Source organism: Harpegnathos saltator, unplaced genomic scaffold (assembly GCF_003227715.2).
Source record: "Harpegnathos saltator strain DR-91 unplaced genomic scaffold, Hsal_v8.6 scaffold127, whole genome shotgun sequence".
Lineage (NCBI taxonomy): Eukaryota > Metazoa > Arthropoda > Insecta > Hymenoptera > Formicidae > Harpegnathos > Harpegnathos saltator.
In genome coordinates, this window is record NW_020229903.1 from 29,849 (window position 1) to 52,620 (window position 22,772).

Here is a 22,772-nt window from a genome sequence, read left to right on the forward strand (position 1 = left end):
ATATTATTAAACAATTCCCAACAATAATCAAATCTATGAACCTGTCCGTCTCAGCAAAACAATTAATGAAATATATTTCATTTTCTCGGCGCGGAATATTATTATTATTATTATAAACAATAATATTATTAATAATAAAATAATATTCATAATAATTTCGGCGCGCCGAATAGGAAAAACTTCTCAGTATCGTCATAGTCGCGCCCGCGACTCAGATTATAGCCGAAAAAGAATCAGCCTAATTCGCGTCGCTGAGCGAGAACGAGAGCGAGAAAGAGGGAAAGATATTCTCGCTCGTGTCGCCGAGCGAACATGAGAGCGAGAAAGAGGGAATGATATTCTCTCTCTCGCTCGGCGCGCCGACGATTGCCGAGCGCGTGGCCGACACAGATAGATCGAGTCGGCTGTGAGTGCGTGCGTGGTGGGGGAATTCGCTGGCAAGTCCGTCACCGATTTTCCATCGCTGCCGTGCGACTGAAAGTGGACGTAGCACGGACTCGCACCAAGTGAAGACTTCACCGGCGCGCCAGAAAATGGATGCAGCAAATAGTTCCCGGCTAAAAATGGATGCAGAGGGCGGTATCAAACAGTCGCGAAAAAGCGCCTCAAGCAAAACGCGGCCGTAGCCGCTCTCAGGTTTCTCTCTGTGGATAGACTGAACCGGCTGAACTATGGCGTAGTGGGAGAAATCTGAAAAGAGTCGTGGACATTCGCATCGTAGTTCATGTGCACAGTTGTGCAGAGGGCGCCTCACATTGGGCACAGCTAAAAGCGGCCCGTGACACCTCTCCTTCTTCTCTCTGATACCTTTATCGTGGGACTTTTAAATGACAAATTCTGGGTATTTTTTTAGAATGTACGTATATGAATACATATATATTTTATACATATAATTTCTCTCACGTGCATGCACTCGCACACAATTTTAAATTGTAACATTCTTTAAATATCTAGTAATATGAATATTTGTACTTATATTCTATACTGACTTGTTTATTATCGAGGTATTAAATTACGCAGGTACCTCAGTATTTCTTCCGTATCTTTCATTAAAATTGCTTGTCTAGGATATTTGAAACAATTTCCTGATAATGATAAATTTCTATAAAAATATTTCAATGTAATATTTAAGCATTAAAGTTAACGAACATAAAAATGATATAAAATATACCTGTGAGAATTATTTACCTCAAATTTTTCAAGTTACCAAGTTCAGGTGGCACATGAGCAATATTATTATTCGCCAGATTTAAAATTGCTAACTTTTTAAGCTTTCCTAAAGACGATACGTTAATTTCACCAATTAGATTATCATTAGCAATTAAACTTTCCAAAGACATAACATTATAAATTGCTTCTGGCAATTCTATAAATCTGTGAAAAATATCATACAGAGGCAGGTATAATGAAGAAAAAAATATCATAAATAATCAGGAATTACACAAATGAAATATACTCATATACCTGTTAAACGAAAGATCGATATCTCGCAAGTATTTCAGGCAACCAATACTTAAAGGTAAAGATTCCAAGTAGTTTTTACTTATGTCTAAGGCCTGCAGGTATTTGTACTTTTCACCTATCCACTCTGGCAGATGTGTCAAGAGATTTGAAGTTAACTTTAAATCTGTCACTGTAACAAGCTGAGCCATTTCAACAAGTAGCTCTGACAGTTTGTTCCTACTCAAATCAACAACCGTAACTGCGGCTTCCACTGCGTCTATCAAAACCTCTTCCGGGAATTCCAGAAGATTCTGCCCAGATAAACTGAGCAGTTTTGTATTCTTCATCATATATCTGAATTATTAAAAATAATAAATATTAGTATCAGATTTTATCGGTAATCGAAAATAGGATAATTTGTTGTCAATATTTACATACTTGTCTGGAAATTTGCTAACACTGGCACATGGTAATAATACTTTAGTATTTACATTTGTACTGTCCGTGGTTTGGCGTATGTGAGCCAAAATACGCGGTGTACCACATCTTATGATATCTCCTCTTATATTCTTTATGTTATTTCCCTTAATTATAAACTGCTTCAAGTTTGGTAAGATACCGATGCAAAAGGGTATCCTGCAAGAGGGATCTGGTGCAATGGATGATCAATAAAATAATAACGTAATGTGAGAAAGAGAGAGTGGGGGAGAGTTTACGACGTACAAGGATATATTATTATGCGACAGATCAAAAACTTGCAGGTTGATCAGTTTGATTATTTCCTCGGGTATCATTTCAATTTGATTGTTTTGCAAAGTGAACTTCGTTAGATTACCGACTCCATCCAAGTACTCCGGCACGATCTCCTGCAGGACAAAAAATCACAGAATACTCAATGAAACGAGAACTTTTTCTTAACGATCGGATCATCAGTCGCGATCGTTTTGTGTGTAAATTAACACATTAACACATACAGAAATGTTATTGTTATCCAAATGCAAGACTGTCAAAGCAGAACAACCTGATATGTCCGGGAATTCCTTCAAATTGTTCGAGTGGAGCATCATTCTCTCTACTTTTCGTAATTCACCCAACGACGGTAGTATCTCCAGCTTGTTAAAGCTGGCGTCTAATGTCTTTAGTGCTGTTCGTGTATTGAGAGAGAGAGAGAGAGAGGAGAGAGAGAGAGAGAGGGAGAGAGAGGGGGAGAGAGAGAGAGAGGGAGAGAGGGGGAGAGAGAGAGAGAAACGTAATAATAATACCAAATAATGAGAAAACATTAAAAAGATATAGAAGATTCTTATTAAGTACCAGTCATCAACATGTAGACATACGAAACTTACTTCTCATATTTGTCATATCCGGTGGTAATTCTTTAATCATATTGTGACACAAATTTAACGTGACTAATCGTACCATATATCCCATTCCGATTGGCAAATCGCTCAAATTATTGTATGATAAATCCTATAAAGTAAAAGATATTATAAACTTATCTATTCAAGAGATTGGAGCAATAGACAATTCGTAAAGTATTATAACATATATTATTACCAAATGAGTTAACATAATCAGATTTCCAATCTCCGGTTCCAACATATTGATATAATTATTTTTCAGATACAACTCGCACAGTTCCTCCAATGTGTAAAATTGCGCAGGTAAGCATTCCAGTTTATTGTCCGATAAATTTAACACTTTCAGTTCACGCAAAGATCCAATTGCCACTGGTAGCTCCTCCAAGACATTATTATGCAGCTAAGGGAATGCCATTAACATTGTTAATAAGAGAGAGATGCTATTGATATTATTATACGCACATCCAATGTATTGAGACCCGTCAGAAATCGCATTCTGTTATCAATGGCAGTCAAACTGTTGGAGCTCAGATCTAAGGCTCTTAATGGTTCCTGTTCCCACCATCGTTCCTCTTTGTGCTCATAATCAAGCTCAAAGTGCAAATTGCGTAATTCCTCTTCTGTCAATTCATTTATGCTCCACACTCTATCTGGTACTGCAATATATGCCACTTGTTTGACTTCTTAAGTTTAATATTCACTTCCTCTTTATGCTTCAGTTTGATTTTATTGTTAATTACAATGAGAACATTTAAATCAACTTACCTTGTATTGTAAATACTGGCTTATTTGTAAATTACAGCAAATTTGACCCAATGATGTAATCACTTATTTCTTACACAATTTTTAGCGAAGCGTGCAAAGCAACTTAAGAAAATAGTTTTCATATGTGATACCAAGCTTATATTCCATTTACAATTAAAAACTACTATATTGCACATTATCATGAAGCATCATTATTGCATATTCTGAACTGGATAATGAAGATTAAACTGATACATCTGATGCAACTATATATCTACTTATGGTTGATAATTCTGAATTTTGGCATATGTTACATATAAATCATATACATAATTTATACACATAAAAAAAGAAACACAATTTATATAAATTAAAACTAAATTTATTTCAGACTTTCACATATTGCTGAACTTACAATATTCATATATTGAATTATTCATATATTAGTATATGCACATCTATGTCGAGGAGAGCCAATTCATAATACTAATCAATTATTTAATATATATAACACTAGTAATATTAATTATAAATTCTGATATTTCATATACCTTCATTTTTTATACCTTTTTTGTATATCTTCACTTCAAAAGTAGTCTTATGGTACGATGAGTGAACAGAATAACATTACACATATTTTACATTTCTTTGCAATCATACAATATTCGTACAACATAGGTGTTATATATACAAACATGTATGCTGTGCAACAATTAACATCCATGTAATATTTATAAACAACATTCAAAGAAATAAAAGATCCACATCCAAAGAAACAAAAGATTTGCATACTGTTTTTCCTTGAGATGTTGATGAGATCACCTCTATATCACTCGGCTGAATATGAATATGTAAAATATGTAATATATCAATAAGCATGCACATCCACTCAAGGAATGCAATCTTGTCCGCGACATAAAACGAAACATGCTCGAAATAACGTAGCACATGAATAAGAAATAAATGAAAATTCAAGAACGAATAACAAAATGGTAAAATGCTAATGACTGAATATTATTACTATGCTCGTAATATCCAAGTACGTATATAGATTGTGTTGGTGCAAATACCCGAGGACAATCCTCTCGACGAGAGATTCAATCGTCCAGTCTTTCTTGCCGATATGATCGCGCTTTTCGACAGCTCGGCATCATCGTCGTTTTTTGTACGCTGTTTAAACACTGCTAAGTGGTTGGCCTTCTTTTTGACGCCGCTCATATTTACGACGACAATGACGTCGTTTCAATCTCGATCATTAGGAAGATTTATTGACATATATTTTCACTTTGACTTGACATATAAATGAACACGATGCCGAGTCGCAGTCGCACTGGAACAAATTAGATAAACTGTCTAAAACAAACTGGCTGTTCACGCTCATCAACGTTTCCGAACTTTAAACGCTACGTCAAAATGTCGATACATATTCGAGCGTTTTGTTTAATAACACTTGGACCGTGTTCCAAAATTCACTGCCAGTACTGAAAATATATAGTTTGTGTCACGCAAACTATAACTTTTCACGCTGGCAGTGAATTTTGGAACACGGCCTTGGTACTCAAGATATCTAATGGCTGTTCTACAATGACTGTAAGAATTTCTTCTTCTTCTTCTTCCAACTATGGGCCCGAGATTTCAATCTCTTTGTCCACTTCTAGTTAATATAATAGTTAGATGGCGCAGCCAACCTTACGTACAAAACTCTCCAGAAGGAGGAAAACCTGGGAATTGTTGGAGAAAACTAAATCGGCAATTTTCTCAGCAGGGCCGACACCCGCTTTGTGCAGTCTCTTTAATAAGCCAATAGGATTCCTTCGAATTTCGGCACATTCAAAAAATACATGATCTATAGTTTGAAAACAATTGTCAAACGGGCACAATGGAGAATCCGCTATGCCTTTATCGAATAAATGAGCATTAACAGCCACATGATACGTTCGGAGTCTTCCGATAAGAGTCAATACACTTCTTGATAAGTAATTATAGTCTCTAAACCATGGCTTTTCGAGTTTAATTCTGACTCTGTTAAAATAACGGTGGCCCTTCACCAATGCAGACATCTTCAAAAATTTGAATGATTCCTCCCTAATTTCTAAACTTATTAACTTAACAAGCTGAAATAAGGATAGATCTGTTGATGAGGTTCACAAGAAAATATCCTTAAAGCCGCTTCCTTAGCCAATGCATCAGCTTTTTCATTGCCCAAGATACCACAATGACTTGGGATCCAGAGCAATTTCACAATCGTACCTCTACGATGGAGCTGATACAAAATATCCTTTATTAAAATAATCCATGGATGCGTATATTTCGCATCTGAGACTTAAAATTGATGAGACCGCGCTTCTAGAATCCGTGGCAATTATAGTTTTATTTACATTATGCTTATCAATGATTCTGAGAGCATGTAACAAGGCCGTGAGTTCAGCCTCAAAGATAGAAATTAAACTGGAAAGATTGAATCTCTTTTCAATCAGAAGGTCAAAAGAAAACACGGCACAACCTGTTTCACCGAAGCCAAGTTTGCTACCGTCTGTATATAAAATTGTGTATTCATGACATCCATAATTTTTCAAATAAGATTGAAAGAGATGCTCCGCAAAAGGTGTTATGGGAATAGTGGAAACAATGCTGGTAATAGAGAAAATATTATCTTCATTGCGTTTTATCTGAAAATCGAAACCCGAACAAGAGTCCCCCTCCGGCTGAAAACTCCCAACTTCCAGGGAAGAATCCAAAGAACTGGGTAGAAAAGTGCGATACATATTAGCCCCGAATTGCTCCCATAAGTTCATGAGGATGGAAAAAAAAGGATCCTCCATACCATGAAGTCTCCTCTTGCCAATGTCTGAAAAGAGCCACACAACTAGTCTAGACAAGAAATGCGATTTCACAGAGAAAGCTTTTAGAATGTATCTAGAGATCAGTAAAGATCTACGGAACTGAAGAGGAAGTTCACCAGCAAGATCCAGCACAACGTTAGTAGGTGTTGTAGACATTAAGCCCATAGCAATTCTGAGCGCAGAAAATTGTACTCTGTCCAAAATAAGGGCATCCCCAAGAGCAATATCCAGGAAGGAAGACGACCCATAATCTAAAGATAACCTAATCCAGCCTTTATAAACAGCAATCAAGTTATGAGGGTGAGAACCCCAAGAAACACCAGCAATAGCCTTCATAACATTCAATTTAAGCATACATTTATGCTTAATATCTTTAACGTGAGCTGTTCAAGACAAGTCTCTGGAGAGCGTAAGGCCCAAAAATTTTACGCTTTTAAATAAAGGAACCACAATGCTCCCAAGGCTCACCTTCAGTCTTCTCTTCTCTACATAATTCCATACCTTTCTATGTCCACGGGGAGAAAAAATGCATAATTTCGATTTCTCCGGGGCCACCTGCAAACCCAAAAATCTTAAGGCTTTCTCAAAAAAGGATATGGCTAAATTCAAATGATTAAAAATAACTTTAATACTTTGGCTCGAAGAATAAAAACATATATCGTCAGCATACAAGAGGACCTTAACGTCCTCAGGAAGTTCCTTAAATAAGAAAGAAGTATATATATTGTACAAAATAGGGCTAAGCACGGAACCCTGAGGAAGTCCCATCGTCGCTGTTCTGGATTCGATTTTTACCCTGTTAACATATCCATCTATGTACCTAACCATAAATTCTATAGAGACCATAAATTCTATGAATTTGACAAATTTCTCCGGAAGTTGAGCTTGTCTTAAAATATGAATTAAGATATTCGGTCGTACATTGTCAAATGCACCTTTAATATCTAACATGACTGAGCCTGCCTGTATGTGCAGATCTGGCAAAACCGAGTCTGATGTCCGAAGTTAAATAAGTCAAGCTGTCCGACGTAGATCTACCCCGACGGAAATCAAATTGAGTGGATGGGAGAAGTAGACTATTTTCCGCCCAGTATTCCAATCTCGAATGGATCAACCTCAAAAATCTTGAAAAGAGAATTTACAAGCGTTATCGGTCTCAAGGATCGTGAACCTGGCTTTGGAATAAAGATCATAAAAAATTGACGCCAACAATCTGGGTAAATTCTCAAGTGAAAAATACGATTGAGTAATTTCAAGAAAAAAGAAATAATCGGCTCCGGAAGCAGTTTAATAACACGGTTAGAAATAAGGTCAGGGCTATGAGCCGATTTAATCCTCAGAGATAAAACAATAAAGCAAAGTTCCTCCTCAGTAAACGGTCTTACCAAAGAGTCAAAATCCAGGTCAGGAAACAAGCCATCCGAAAAGGAAGAATCAGCGGGAAAGGTGCCTTCCCAATCATATAAGACGAAGTCTTCCCTCACTCACATAATCCCCGTCCAGTAAAGGTGTCAGGGGCCTTGACTCTGAAATATCTCCAGTCAGATCCAGCTCAGGGCAAACAAAATGCCGATGCAGAGCCAAAGAACAATTCTGGAGAGGGACGATCTTATCAAAGACCAGTACAGCAGCATCTACAGCTTCCGAGCTGTTTAAGGATCTGGATACTTCCATTTTCCTATTTTTAAAGGATCTGAGAGTGCTCCAAACGGAGGCCACAGGTGTTTGAGAGTCCAGGCTCCCACAAAAATCTTTAAAAGATAAAGATTTAATTGCACGTAACTCCTTCTTAACCCTTTTAGAAGTATCTTCAAAAGCGTTAAAATTATCTAAAGAAGGGTTATTACAAAATCTTCTAAACGCACGTCTCTTGTCATTAACAAGCTCTTCGCATTTCTCATTCCACCAAACCGCGGGTTGACCACATCAAACCTTATTACAAGTCTTTTTAAATGCACCATTTGAAATCAAAGAATCTTTGATCGATTCTAAAGCATTATTGTAAACCTCATTGATCGCACCGACATGAGCCGGAAAATCCTTGAAGCGATCTACAAGGCAAGATCGGAAGCCAGTCTCGTCAAGGTCAGCCAAAGATAAAGAAGGTCTACATGGGGGAAAAATAGTATCAAAACAGTTTACCTTTATCTCAATAATAAAATGATCACTGCCGTATCTGTCATCGGAAGTGTTGACAACCACATTAGTGGCAAAACTCGAGGAGACCAAAGTCAAATCGATAACACAATGAGTCGATAAGTCCGATGAAGCCCAAGTGAATTTCCCGTCATTAAGACAAAGCAGATTAGAAGATTCTATGGCTAATTCAAGAGAAACTCCTTCTCTATCAACCTTACTATTAACACCACCCCACAGACAACTGTGAGCATTGAAATCGCCCATCAAAATAAAATCTCCAAGAGAATTGCAGAAGTCAAACAGTTTGACTCAGAAAATAACGTCCTTGCACCCAGACGCAGTCGAATCTAGTCTGACGCCTGGGGGATTATATAATCCAATTAAAAACAAATTCTTACCTTTAAGGCTGCTAATGCAAACAAAAAGGATCTCAACCCCATGGTCCTCACATTTTTTCTACGTCGGGGAAGGATGTATGTTTAAAGTTAATGTTGTTCTGAATCAAGAATCCAAGACCACCGCCATGATTAGAGCGGCCCTTTCTTATGAATTTATAATTATTGAATCTGCATGGAACATCGTCAGAGATCTTTATTTCAATTAAGTACATAATGTCCATCTTTAAATTGTCAAGGACATAACAAATGTCCGCGTATCTTGATCTGACAGAATTCACATTCCATTGTGATATGTGGAGATTACTGAAAGAAAATAAGTTACAGTTATATATAGGATGTTTATATTTATTCATTACTTAAGAGAGAAGAGGTGGTGGAAGAGGTATCTACCTTTTCCTGATTACAAAGAAATACAATGAAATCTGTTAGATTGGAATGTGAAATACATTTAGTATCAAAACTGACAAAAACACTATCAGAGAAGATAAGCTCAGTTGATTCCTGAGAATGCCTCTTTTTAACGAAAAAACCCCTAACCAACAAGTAGAAAGGGTTGTCCGTATCATTTGCATAATCGGCAAGTAAATTTGTGGCTTTTTCAAATGACATATTCTTTAACCGACCGGCCAGTTCCGCCATCGTACGCGGCGCAGCCATATCTTCGGGAACAACCGAAGGCACCGAGGAGGGAGGATCCATCAACCCAACCCCTGCACCGAAAGTAACCAAAGAGGTGAAACGAGCAGAACCTCCAGCCCCAGGACCCTCCGGACCCAATTCGGGCAGCGAAACCTTTTTAATATTTCTATAATTATCGATAAGAATGTCACTTATGATCTTAGGATCCTCTTGCCTTTCCAATGAAAGCTTTCCTGAGGACTCCTTAACCACGGTAGAACCAGCGATGTTAAGAGCAGGATCCATGGTCCCGTGCGTGTCCGCTCTTTTTGGAGAAGACAAACGAAGAAATTCGTTTTCTCCAGACAAAAGATCCTTATGATTTTTTATAGTGGAGACTATTTTTTGCCTTGGAAATAGGGCCACTAGTGATGAGGTTGCGAGCCTTCTTTGTGGCCAACAGAGAATCCTCTCTAGGATGAGACATGTTTTCCGGAACCCTATAAATAAGGGAATTATTAGCAACTTCCAATTCAGTATTATGAGAAGAAATCTTTGCTTTAACCTTATCTTTTTCCTTAAATTTCGTATTCTTTTGGACCACATTGGCATATGATCTTCTAATAATAAAGTCATTAAGAGTTGGGAGAGGTAAAGATCCCCCCCAACATATTCATTCCCCTAAAGGGATAGGTCCCTTATCTCTCAGGAACATGTCCGCCTCCCCAGGGGAGAGACAAAAGGTGGCCATGATCTTTTTTTTAATTTTTATTCCAAGAATACGGGACATTTGACATCTGATGCTTTATGCATCAAGTCCTTATCCTCCCGTTTCAATCGGAGACAATTGATGCATTTAATTTTCTCAGAAGAACATTCATCGCCTGAATATCCAGAGCTAGCGCATCTCGCGCAAGTTATCGGGGACCGACGTCCTCTGTAAACCCTGATGGAATGCCCAAATCGTTGACGATGAAGGCACCTAATGACCCTCTGAATAAAAGGAATCATATAAATTCTTTTACCAATTAAAAGAGAATAATTCGGTAATGTTATATTAGGGAAGACTGCCACAATGGTATTTGTGTCGACATATTTGACACCTCCCTGAGCCGTGGGGTCAGCAACCTTCTTTCTCAAAGCACAAACATTCAGAGGTTGTGACCAATTATCTCTCCATCCTGGAGGAGAACTCAGGAGCTCCATTATATTATTATAATCAAAATCCATATCATTGATGCCTTTTAAAATGACCTTTTTTGTTACCTTATAATCTGGCACAAAAGCTACCCAAGTTTCCCCTTTAAAAAGAGGTTCTTTTTTTCTTTCAAAAGAGTTAACTAATTCATTTGCCAAATCAAATGTAGGCAAAGCGATATAAAATTTATTTTTCCCCGATTTTCTGAAATTATATGCTACATTAAGGATACGTCTTAAATTATAAACATTAAGTAGAGCTCTACCTAATTTCAAGACTCCAATCTCCTCAGAATCACAAGAGTCTTTTGAGTCAATGACAAGTTTTTCTATAAGAACAACAAACGGACCTTGACTAGACCTATCATAACGGTTTTTTAACATGCCAGCAATGACCGGAAAATCACGTATAATGTCAATACCTGCACCGACACCACCAACTTCCGACCCTATGACGGAGTCATTACATCCCTTGTCGACAGGAGGCACAGAAGCAGAAGAAGCAGCAGCAGCAGGACCTTCATTGACCTTACGGATATTAGCTGAATTGTCCTTATCAGGAGTAAGCCGTCGGCCTTCAATGCTCCCAGAGGGCATCAGAGACTCTGAGAAACTCTTAGATCAAAAATCGTTTGTATAGCTTGTTTGTTATTGGAAAGGTCGACGAATCCAAGCACTGATCACGCATGTCCTCGTCACGCATCACGTGGTCCAGCTCTTTCTTTATATCGCCTGGACAAAGAGCCCTTTGTTTTTCAGGCACATCACCAGACTTGATTCTCATATTATTCCTATTGCACAACGCATTTGCGTCAGACAAACTCCCTTCTGAACTAACATCAGGAGTAACGTCCATAGAATCGATCTCCATCTCGACAGATAAATCACTTGTATACGAGTGATCACGTGTACACTACGTGTCACCAAAATAATCAACCTAATAAACGAACAAAAGCTTTCAATACGAAAGCCCAGAAAAAGAAAAACTTAAATCAAATTAGAACTCGCGATAAACCAAAACAAAAATCGAAAACCAATCGAAAAACCAAATTAGAAAGCCAATAGCACCAAAAGAAAATATGCGATAACACGACCGTCCAAAAACAGGTGTAACCCGTAGTCGCACCGAGACTCCTAGATTGTATCAATGGCCGCGAAACTTTAAAACCTAGTATGAATATAAGATGGTTGAAATATCTCTCTTCTCTCTCTCTTGGATTATCCTGTTATTTTAAGTAAACGCGCACCAGATTTGTTTCGATCAAAATTATATTTTTGTCGTAATATTACATTACTTTATAGAAAAATATAATATATAGGAATATATATGTTAGAATCCGAGTTTCCAGTGTGGAGATTGCCCGGCGCGATTCTTTGAATTCGCGTACCGCAATAGCACGAGTTTTTCTGTCGCCGGGAGGAAATAAATTTCGGTTTCCACTGAATCCTTGATTCTACTAATCGGAGTTTATCGAGTGAGTTACAAGCGATGTCTGTCTATCGCATCGAAAGCCAACGGGCTTTTGCCTTTCACTCGTGCTCCTCAGGAGCACGCCGTGGTCCTGAGACCACGGTGTGATCCGACTAGCCAATCGGCAACCGACGCGACCGAATCGAAGAGCCGATGCTTCAGCAAGCACGCGCCAAACAGCTGATACCCAGCTGTTTGGAACTCGCGGACTATCACGTGCTTTCCGCGTGACAGTAATTTTCGAAGACTTCAGGAGCGGAGCGACTGAAGTCGAAGGGATTTGTACAATATGTAAAAAAATAAAGAAAAGAAAACACAACTTGAGACATTTTACTTTATTTCTTTGAAAGATCTGTTAACAGATTAGAATTTTAATCTGTGTGGATATTGACTGCTTCGGAGGCCAAACATCGCCGAGAGATAAGCAAATAACATCTTCTTATCTTGATGTTTTCTGATAATATCAATAATTGCTTTGTCGAGCAATTTTTGATCCTTTTTTCTCAGGTCGCTCGGCGTGTATTCCTCCTTCTTTTTAGTGAAGATATCTCCTTCTTCCTTTTTAGCACGCTTATCACGCTTCCTCTTAAAGTATTCATCTTTTATATGTTGTGGCAATTCAAAGCTTGAGATGTCCAGCTTCGTGGATGTAGCAATTACATAATTTTGACTCACTCTTCGCAGAGGACAGCCGTTGATCAAGAATGGTCCTATATGAATTCATTACCATATAATTAATAAATCATTCCTACATTATAAGAATCGACAATATCAAATGTTCAATGTGTGAATAATATCATAACTTAATTCTTAAGCCTTTTTATATGTTTACAATTTAATATTATATTATTGCTAATACATCCTAAGATATTACAACCGAACATGTGTAGTTTTGTGTTTACTACATAGAAAAAAAGAATAATTCTCTCAGGAAAATTGTAGCTTCATTGTTATATCTTAAACTACTATTCCGTGCATATTTACTGACAACTGTTAGCTCAATATATGTCATTGCACAGTTATTTTATAATATGATTACATATACACAATGACACTCAGCAAATTGAAAGTCAATAATAATTATATACAGAATAATGGCCTTGGTGATGCTGATATGATATATAATGATAAACATGTACCAGTAATCAAAAGCAATCCACTCTTCAATTGTTTGAGGAAAATAACCCTCTTGCCCTTATGAGGACCAGCCAACATGATACAGATGGTTCCTGGTATCAATGAAGGTCGTAGATAACGACGATGATCACGGAAGCACTTTTTAGCATGGTGCACAGTGACTGGATCTGCAGTAGGATAATTGGCACGTCTCTTCTTCAAAAGCACGATACGTGTCTCACCATTCTTGTCACCACCAATCTGCTTCTCAATTGTCAATCGTTTCTTCGGCTTTACCTGTCATGATAAATTCATTCATACAGATTTTAAACAAAATAAAAAGGTTTGTAAATTGAGTTGTGAAAATTGTTAAGAATATGGGCCTTCTCATCAATTTCGCTGAAACTTTGCATAATTGTGTATTTTGATGCGTAGAATACGATTTTGGAAGAAAAAAGTGTCGCTTTCAAACGAATCAAAAGTTACGAAGTGATAAAAAATGACACACGCGAGGTTAGGAAATCTGTCATGCCGGTAATACAGAGACTTAGGGGAAGAGCATAGGCTTTTGCATAACACATAATATATAACACATAAGAGAACAAACCAATTAGTTTTCTTCATTTCCCTCCTCAGGACAAAAATGAAGAACTCTGGTTGATTATGTGTTATGTAGAAGTCTGTGTTCTGGCCCTTATGGTCTATTTTTTTTAGTTCGAAAGCACATGTAAGTACTTTGCAGTAGAAGTAGAAGATAGTACATATAAGCGGAGGAGGGGCTGAGCCCCTCCCCACACCCTCTACCCAAAGAAATTCTAACCTAACCCAACTTATTGTATCTTTATATACATATATATTATATACATTATATATTATATATATACTATATTACATTATATATTATATATATACTTATATGTTGGCTATTGTTGAAAAGATTATAATTTTTAAAACCCACTCTCAAAACAGTATATAATAAAAATGCGTTAAGTTTGGTTAGGATTTCTTTGGGAAGAGGGCTCCGCCCCTCCCATGTTTATATGACACTTACACTTTAACGCATTGCGCATGCTTCTCAGTTAGTCTGTATTATCGGCATGACAGATTCCTCACCCATGCGTTATTTTTCATATTTTTATAACTTTTAATCCGTTTGAGAGCGATACTTTTTTCGGTAATTATTTAGAAGAAAATGTCCTTGGGGAGAGCGCTTCGCCCCTCCCCCGCTTACTATTTATGTACTATTTTACATTTTCCGACTAAAAAGACCAAACCATAAGTCTCTGTATTACCGGCATGACAGATTTCCTAACCTTGCACGTGTCATTTTTTACCAATTTATTTCTCGCAAACTAGAGTCGAGCGGCAATTTTTACTTGCAGATTTGGCTCCTACACGTCAAAATACATAAGATAGGTGAGTTTGAGCGAAATCCAAGGTGAGGCCCATCTTCTAAATAATTACCCTTTTTTCTTGCAAAATCGCGTTCTACGCACCAAAATACACAGTTGTGCAAAGTTTCAGCAAAATTCGTGAGAGACCTATAATCTTCACAATTAACAAATTTTTAATTAAATTCTTCACAGCATTTCAATTGTATAAGCATTATTATATGTAACAATTATAATTTCAGTATTATGTCAGAGTACAAATAAAAAAAGTGCCATAATGTTCTAATCTTAACTCACTTTCTTTGGAGTCTTCTTATCGAGGAATTTGTAGATCGCCTTCTTGTGATACATACGTGTACGACTAAATCTGTACACACCATTTCCCAAATTATAGTTTCTAGGTTTTGAAGGAGACTTGTTCTTCTTTGCCGCCACTGTAGCTGCAGCTACAGGTGCCGGTGTCGGCGCCGCCTTTTCCGGAGTTTTCACCTTCATATCCGCCATCTGTAAAGATAAATGATCAGAGGTTATATACCACATTCTACAAAATATATAATACAGAAGTGTGCAGACAAGAGAATTGTTAAAATTTGCATTAGATTTAGTTTCCTAAATAATTTTCTATTTAAAATAAAAATTTTAAAATATAAAATTAGAAATTACAATCGGGAATTTTACACGGAAACTACACAATGCACACGTGATGAAATTGTAAAATTAGTGTTCGTTGCCATAAAAATACTATTCGTAGATATTCGTATAGATCGGGCTAAATTGTGCGATATTTGTTCGCGAATTTCGACGAATTATTGTTAATAACAATTGGATTTCTCCGATTATACCAAGTTACTTCACGTACACCGAATCCACCGTAAAACAAACAACCGAAAGAAAGAGATTACGTGTACTAGCGAAGTTGAAATGGAACCTCTTCTCTTTTCTTCTCTTCATGGAGGCAGAGAGAAATCTGAGAACGGCTACCGAGTTGGTTACACGGGACGCATTTTCCGACGCGCCCTCTAAGAAAATGTGTGCACATTACGCCCGTCTTAGGCAGCGATCATGAATCTTTTCCCTAACGTGAACTGGTGAAAAGTGAAAAATTTTTGTGAATAGTGAAAAATGAAAAATTTTATATAAATTTATGAAAATTTATGAAATTTTACAAAATTTATGAAATTTTATATAAATTTGTGAAAACATCGAAACATTTCACACGACAATTGAGTCGTTCAACATAGCAGTTGCGTTCCGGGTAATTCTTAATAAATATCAAAGAAATTAAAATGATCAAAATAATAATGTTCGTATAGCGTGAAGGATCCCATACAGCACAGCACCGTTGCAGCAACATTGCAGGAACGTTGTTTTGCAAGTTTGCAACATTGCAGAAATGATGCGAAATGTTGCTACTATGTTACTGCAATCCCAGGTAGAACAGAAAATCACGGTGACATCAAAATGACGTCAAAATGATGAGGAAAACTCTTTTTCTCATCTATGATGCGGTTTCTCAAAATTTCATTTTCTTGTCATTTTGATGTCATCATGATTTTTTGTTCTACTTGGGATCTTGCAGCAAAAGTAAAATGTCCGTTTGCAGCAATATTGCAATGAAATATTGCAATAACATTGCAATGTAACATTACAGCAACATTTGTAATATAATTTGTAAGCAATAATGCTTTATATATTGGGAGTACAAACTAGTTCGGTCCGTTTTTTTGTGTTAAAAAATGTATTTATTTCAAAACAAAATGAATGAACAGATCAATTAAAGTATTTTCCATCGCTGGCTACTACTTTCTCCCATTTCTCAGGCAATTTTCGAATTCCATCTCGAAAAAATGACTCGTCTTTTGAGGCGATCCAAGTTTAGAGCCAATTTTCGATATCTGCGAAAGAAGTGAACCGGTGACCTGCCAAATCGTGCTGCATCCTTCGGAACAACCAATAATCAGAAGGAGCAATATCCAGAGAATACGGCGGGTGTGGTAAAACATCCCATTTGAGCGTTTCCAAATATTTTTTTACGACTTTTGCGACATGAGGCCGAGCGTGTTATGAAGAAGCCTTTCAACGTCTCTCGGTTTCAGTTCATAAGGCACCCAATTTCCTTGTTTTTGAATAATTCCCATGTCTCTCAATCGTACGGAAACGGCTTGTTGAGTCACTCCCAATGATTCTGCAAGCTCCTTTTGCGTTTGAGTCTGATCTTCTTCGAGTAATGCCTCTAATTCTTTGTCCTCGAATTTTTTTGGCTGTCCAGAGCGAGGCTTGTCTTTGACGCTGAAATCTCCATCCTTGAAACCATTCCCTACATGATTTATCAGTTGGAGCAGCGTCACCATAAACTTCAACAAGCATTCGATGGGTTTCAGCTGCATTTTTCTTCCAATTAAAGCAGAAAATTAAAACCTCCCGCAAATGTTGCTTGGTTCACACAAAATTTGACATTTTCAACACTGTAAAAAGCAAGGTTCTTGTATGAAACTCTTGTATAAAAGCGATATAAACTGAATATTATTGGCAGATGTCTAACCTCTTTGATACCGCCAAAATCGGCAGTCACTATGAACCATTCATAACAGCAGGAGCCATCTTTTGAAAACGGACTGAACTAATTTGTACACCCAATATATATATATATATATATATACAGGGTGTCCCATTTTAAGTGTCCACCCCAAATATCTCTCTTATTTTGGATTTTAGAGAAAAATTGTTCAGACACGTTTTATATGGTTTCGAAGGGGCCATAAGATGGTACCATTGATTTGACCTTGAAGAGTCATTTGAAGGTCGCGTGAAGGTTGCCTCAATTTTTTTAGATGGCACCCCCTATCTTTCATTACATATTCTTGTAGCTGACCTAGAGAGCTTTCCAAAACACTATAATTAAATGTTTTTTAGTGAAGTACTTTTCGAGTTATAAAGCTCCAAATTTACAAAATTTTGATAAAAATACAAAATATTTCGTAAAACATTCACTTTCCGATAGTCTTATCTTACATGATCCAACCAGTCAAGGCAAGATCCGAGCATGATCCAGTCAGTCAAGGCAAGATCCGAGCATGATCTAGCCAGTCAAGGCAAGATCCGAGCATGATCCAGCCAGTCAAGACGAGATCCTGTATTGCCTGATAATCAATGAACTGTAACAATTGTGAAAGTGCAATTGTCAATTCTTTTAATGAAACCAATATCAAGAGGCTTGTTTCAAATTTCTTACTTGGACAACTGTCAGTATTTTGGCGAAGTCTCAGACAGACGCATATTATTATCCATTGACTTTTTTTTTATAAGACAGGAATTTTTGGTTTTTTGGCGCTTTTTTTCTTTATAATTATAGCTGCTTATCTACCAAATGAAATTGTGGACATGATTCACATTTTGGGTGAAGCCAGGAATAATTACTCGGCAGCAGAAAGGCTTTATGCTGAAAGATTTCCAGACAGACGCCATCCTGATAGGAAAGTAATAAAAAGACTCTGCGACAGAGCTGAACAGTGCTTTCTTAGAAGAAGCCGGCGAAAATCGGGCCCTGATGAAGTCACATCATTGACTGTTATAGGTGCCGTTGCTTTGAATCCTCAAATCTCTACGAGACAAATTGAGAGGCAATACGTATATACGGTATATCTAAATCAACAGCCAATCGTGTGTTCAAGCTCAACAAGTTTCACCCATATCACATTCATCTAACTCAGCAATTGGAAGAGAAGGATTACCAACACCGTGTACATTTTTGTAACTGGGCTCGAGATCAAATCCAACAAAATCCCCGGTTCATTGCTGATATTCTTTCTTCTGATGAAGCCACGTTTTGTAATAGAGGAGGCGTTAATAGACATAACTGCCATTATTATTCAGATGCTAATCCACATTGGCAGAGAAGCCAAGAGTTCCAACGGCAGTGGTCCATTAACGTTTGGGCAGGCATCCTGGGAGATGTTATTGTTGGTCCATATTTTTTTGAAGAAAATCTCAATGCGGCAATCTACCTAACAAGGGGAGGACGCATCGACCGGGAAGCGGTTTGGAACGAAACTTACGGAGTTAATAGTACTTGACTACTAATAATAAACTCATGGTAATAGCATACGATGCAATACCTCTTCATTTTCGAAAAAAAACGGTCTAAAGAAAAGAGCCAACACAGTGTACGAGTTAGTAAGAAGGGTATTCAACGAAGTGACGTAGCGCAGCAGCGAAGGTAACGAACTACCGAGCTGACGGCTGAGGTTCGATCCCTGCTGTATGGTTTTTTTTTATTTTGTAAGCATGAAAATGAAACAGAAAACATTAATAAGTAATAAAACTGCGTTTCTTAAATATATTAGTGTTTGTTAAATATACTATTAATAATTTAAATTGCAAAAAAACCGTAAATCTTATCTATAAAATATATAGTGTATGAGAAAATGTTTATATAATAATTGCAATGGAAATAGGCGTAAAAATATATTATATTTTCGCTGAAGGATTTTTCGATAATAATTCATTATTCTCGTAAATAGAATTCGCATATACGAGAGTATTAGTGAATTCACCTTTAAAATCTTCATTTTCAAAAGATCTTTCTTCTAGCGATTCTACATCAACTATTTTGCTTGTTGAAGGATTCTCTGACATTGTTATGATATATATAATTTAAATATGATTACCGAATTGCTCTGTATCACTAGTAAACGCACACTGCTGCTTGCTCTACTGACGACTGTTCCGATGCTCGAATCATTTCGTCATTCTTAACGATCGTTTAGAATGACACAAAGGAAGTTTCTGGAGGGGGATTGCCAGAAGAGATAAAGACACAACACAACTTCAACACAACACGACTTCTACATATATAGAGAGTTGTAACAGAAATAAATATTTTATATATACAATATAAGAACGAAAAATTATCTCATATTAGTTTATCCCTTTGCGATCGACCGATTTCGAAGAGATCGATAAACATGGATATCTGTAAGTTGATCTAAACATTTGAATCTAGTATCGGGAAGATAGTTTTCTTTCATTATCGCTAGCCTCATTTGCCGTGCTGCACGCCAGGCGATCATGAATGCCAACCTGGCGGCATCGACTTCTACGACGACTTACGAATGCCGCCACTGTGGCGGCATCGACCGCAAAGGGTTAATAGCATTCCTATATACTTCATAACAATATTTTTATTCCTATTTCCATTGCAATTATTATATAAAAATTTTCTCATACACTATATATTTTATAGATAAGATTTCCGGTCTTTTTGCAATTTAAATCATTAATAATATATTTAACAAACACTAATATATTTAAGAAAAGCAGTTTTATTATTTATTAATGTTTTCTGTTTCATTTTTATTCTTACAGAATAAAAAAAAACTACACAGCAGGGATCGAACCTTAGCCGTCAGCTCGGTAGTCCGTTACCTTCGCTGCTGTGCTACGCTGCTTCGTTGAATACCTCTCTTACTAACTCATACACTTTGTTGGCTCTTTTCTTTAGACCGTTTTTTCTCGAAAACGAAGAGGTATTGCGTCATATGCTATTACCATGAGTTATTAGTAGTCAAGTACTATTAACTCCGTAAGTTTCGTTCCAAACCGTTTCCCGGTCGATGCGTCCTCCCCTTGTAAGATTTCTTCAAGATAACCTGCCCAACCTCTTGAGACATGTTGACAATGATTTACTCAGACGAATGTGGTTCCAACAAGATGGAGCACCGGCTCATAGATCTCGAGCTGTTACATAATATTTAAACAATAGATTCCCGAATAGGTGGATTGGTATGGGCAGCCGAGTTCAAAAATGGCCCTCAAGATCACCCGACTTGACATCCCTAGATTTTTATTTCTGGGGCTGCATTAGAGATATAGTTTATTCGCAAAAACCTACAACCGTTGAAAATATGAAAAACCGGATCAGACAGGCTTGCAGAAATATTAATGTAGGTGTTCTTGAAAAAGTTAGGGACGACTTTCACCATAAACTAGAGCTATGCATACAAGTAAATGGCCAAATTTTTGAACACTTTAAGTAATTGTACACAAAAGAAGATCTTGCCTTGACTGGTTGGATCATGCTCGGATCTTGCCTTGACTGGTCGGATCATGCTCGGATCTTGCCTTGACTGGCTGGATCATGCTCGGATCTTGCCTTGACTGCCTGGATCATGCTCGGATCTTGCCTTGACTGGCTGGATCATGCTCGGATCTTGCTTTGACTGGCTGGATCATGCTCGGATCTTGCCTTGACTGACTGGATCATGCTCGGATCTTGCCTTGACTGGTTGGATCATGTAAGATAAGACTATCGGAAAGTGAATGTTTTACGAAATATTTTGTATTTTTATCAAAATTTTGTAAATTTGGAGCTTTATAACTCGAAAAGTACTTCACTAAAAAACATTTAATTATAGTGTTTTGGAAAGCTCTCTAGGTCAGCTACAAGAATATGTAATGAAAGATAGGGGGTGCCATCTAAAAAAATTGAGGCAACCTTCACGTGACATTCAAATGACTCTTCAAGGTCAAATCAATGGTACCATCTCATGGCCCCTTCGAAACCATATAAAACGTGTCTGAACAATTTTTCTCTAAAATCCAAAATAAGAGAGATATTTGGGGTGGACACTTAAAATGGGACACTCTATATATGTATACATATATGTATATATGTATATGTCCAAGGGCAGTTTTGACGACTATTTCCAGATTTTATATCAAAATGCGCATAAATATCCCAGAAGTAACGTACAACAAGTCGCTTTCAAAAATTCTGTTTAATTTTTGAGTTATGTAAAAAGAAGTACAAAGTGGTAGTTTTGACGACTTCTTTGATGATTAGGCAGTTTCAACGACACTATACGTAAAATGTATACTTTGCAATTATACAAAGGTAGATTTGACGACATGTATATATATTGTAACAATATAAAGGTTGTTTTGACGACATACTATATATATTGGGTGCATTCAGTACTACCGTTCACTGAGCGCTAAGTGAGCTCTTGCATCTGATTGGTATATACCTTTAGATTTAAAAATATATATCAATCAGATGCAAGAGCTCATTTAGTGCTTAGTGAGCGGTTGTAGTACTGAATGCACCCATTGGCTGCGTTCAGAAAACACAACGGTTACACAACGGTTGAGTAATTCGTCAACGTTATTGGTCTGAATGTAAAGGCTCGTCTGCAATATCTGTAAGAGTAAGGCTGTAAGGCTGTAACGTAAGCTGTCAGCGAATGAAAATATTTCATTTCGTGCCTTGCAACCTTACAGCCTTACTCTTACAGCAACCTTACAGCTTACTCTTACAGCTAATGTAGACAAGCCTTTAGGATCTAACAGTAAGAACCAATAGTTACTAAGCGCTCAGTGAGCACTTTGTTTTCTGAACGCAACCATTGTATAAAGGTCGTTTTGACGACAGGTCGTTAAATATGCCTTTACATCGCTATAAATATATTAATCGATATGATATGAGCGTTATTTTGACGACAATCAATAAATAATGTGTAAGAGATTTGTAACAAAAGCTATAACGTCGCTTTTTATGACGTATAAATCCATGTGTGCTAGAGCGTGATATATGATGAATTAATTATAAATTTGGTTAGGTATTTGCTGATGTACACTCGTGAACTAAAAGGTATGTGCACCTATTTTTTGTTGACTTCGGAACGCGCTCCAACTTGAGGAGAAAAACAACCACTGCTTCATACGTCAGCGCTGTCACTTATTACGAGAGCAGAAGGATGGCATATATGAGTGTCAAATAAGTAGTGATTGTGGCGTAGACACAAATGTCTTGGAGACTTTGAGTTATAATTGAAGAAATAAAGAAAACAAATAGTGATTGTGAAGAAAAGTGGCAAAAGGCTTCATAAAATTTGTAAAACAGCATATTAAAGGAGAGTATTAATTGTCTAATAATATTTTAAGTGAAAAATATTTTTAAATTTGAGTGTAAGTTAAGAAAAAGTTATAAACCATAATTTCTTTAATGTTAATAATTTTATAGCTATAAATTTGCTATCGACGTTAAATGAATATGT

At 37.0% G+C, this 22,772-nt stretch overlaps 2 protein-coding genes across 8 annotated transcripts; both read right to left on the reverse strand.

Annotated features, from left to right (window-relative positions):
- Positions 1-871: 871 nt before the first annotated feature.
- LOC105186443 (leucine-rich repeat-containing protein 40) lies at positions 872-11,250 on the reverse strand. Of its 4 annotated transcripts, none has more exons than XM_025307157.1 (11): positions 11,163-11,250; positions 4,616-4,875; positions 3,264-3,457; positions 2,998-3,201; positions 2,787-2,910; positions 2,418-2,587; positions 2,167-2,309; positions 1,882-2,079; positions 1,465-1,797; positions 1,189-1,374; positions 873-1,102 (listed from the first exon to the last, which is right to left on the reverse strand). In XM_025307157.1, exons 2-11 carry the CDS (start codon positions 4,761-4,763, stop codon positions 997-999), a joined length of 1,806 nt encoding a protein of 601 aa, XP_025162942.1. In that variant the 5' UTR covers positions 4,764-4,875; positions 11,163-11,250; the 3' UTR covers positions 873-996. The 4 variants fall into 4 exon arrangements, with proteins under 4 accessions (XP_025162949.1, XP_025162942.1, XP_025162940.1 ...); XM_025307155.1 differs by lacking the exon at positions 11,163-11,250 and adding an exon at positions 5,129-5,456; XM_025307160.1 differs by lacking the exon at positions 11,163-11,250 and adding an exon at positions 5,129-5,454 and having other exon boundaries at positions 990-1,085.
- A 1,281-nt stretch (positions 11,251-12,531) lies between these two features.
- On the reverse strand, positions 12,532-15,673 carry LOC105190295 (60S ribosomal protein L6). Of its 4 annotated transcripts, none has more exons than XM_025307192.1 (4): positions 15,561-15,673; positions 15,016-15,222; positions 13,351-13,624; positions 12,532-12,921 (listed from the first exon to the last, which is right to left on the reverse strand). In XM_025307192.1, exons 2-4 carry the CDS (start codon positions 15,220-15,222, stop codon positions 12,575-12,577), a joined length of 828 nt encoding a protein of 275 aa, XP_025162977.1. In that variant the 5' UTR covers positions 15,561-15,673; the 3' UTR covers positions 12,532-12,574. The 4 variants fall into 4 exon arrangements, with proteins under 4 accessions (XP_025162977.1, XP_025162983.1, XP_025162991.1 ...); XM_025307198.1 differs by having other exon boundaries at positions 15,578-15,669; XM_025307206.1 differs by having other exon boundaries at positions 15,621-15,644.
- Positions 15,674-22,772: the final 7,099 nt, after the last annotated feature.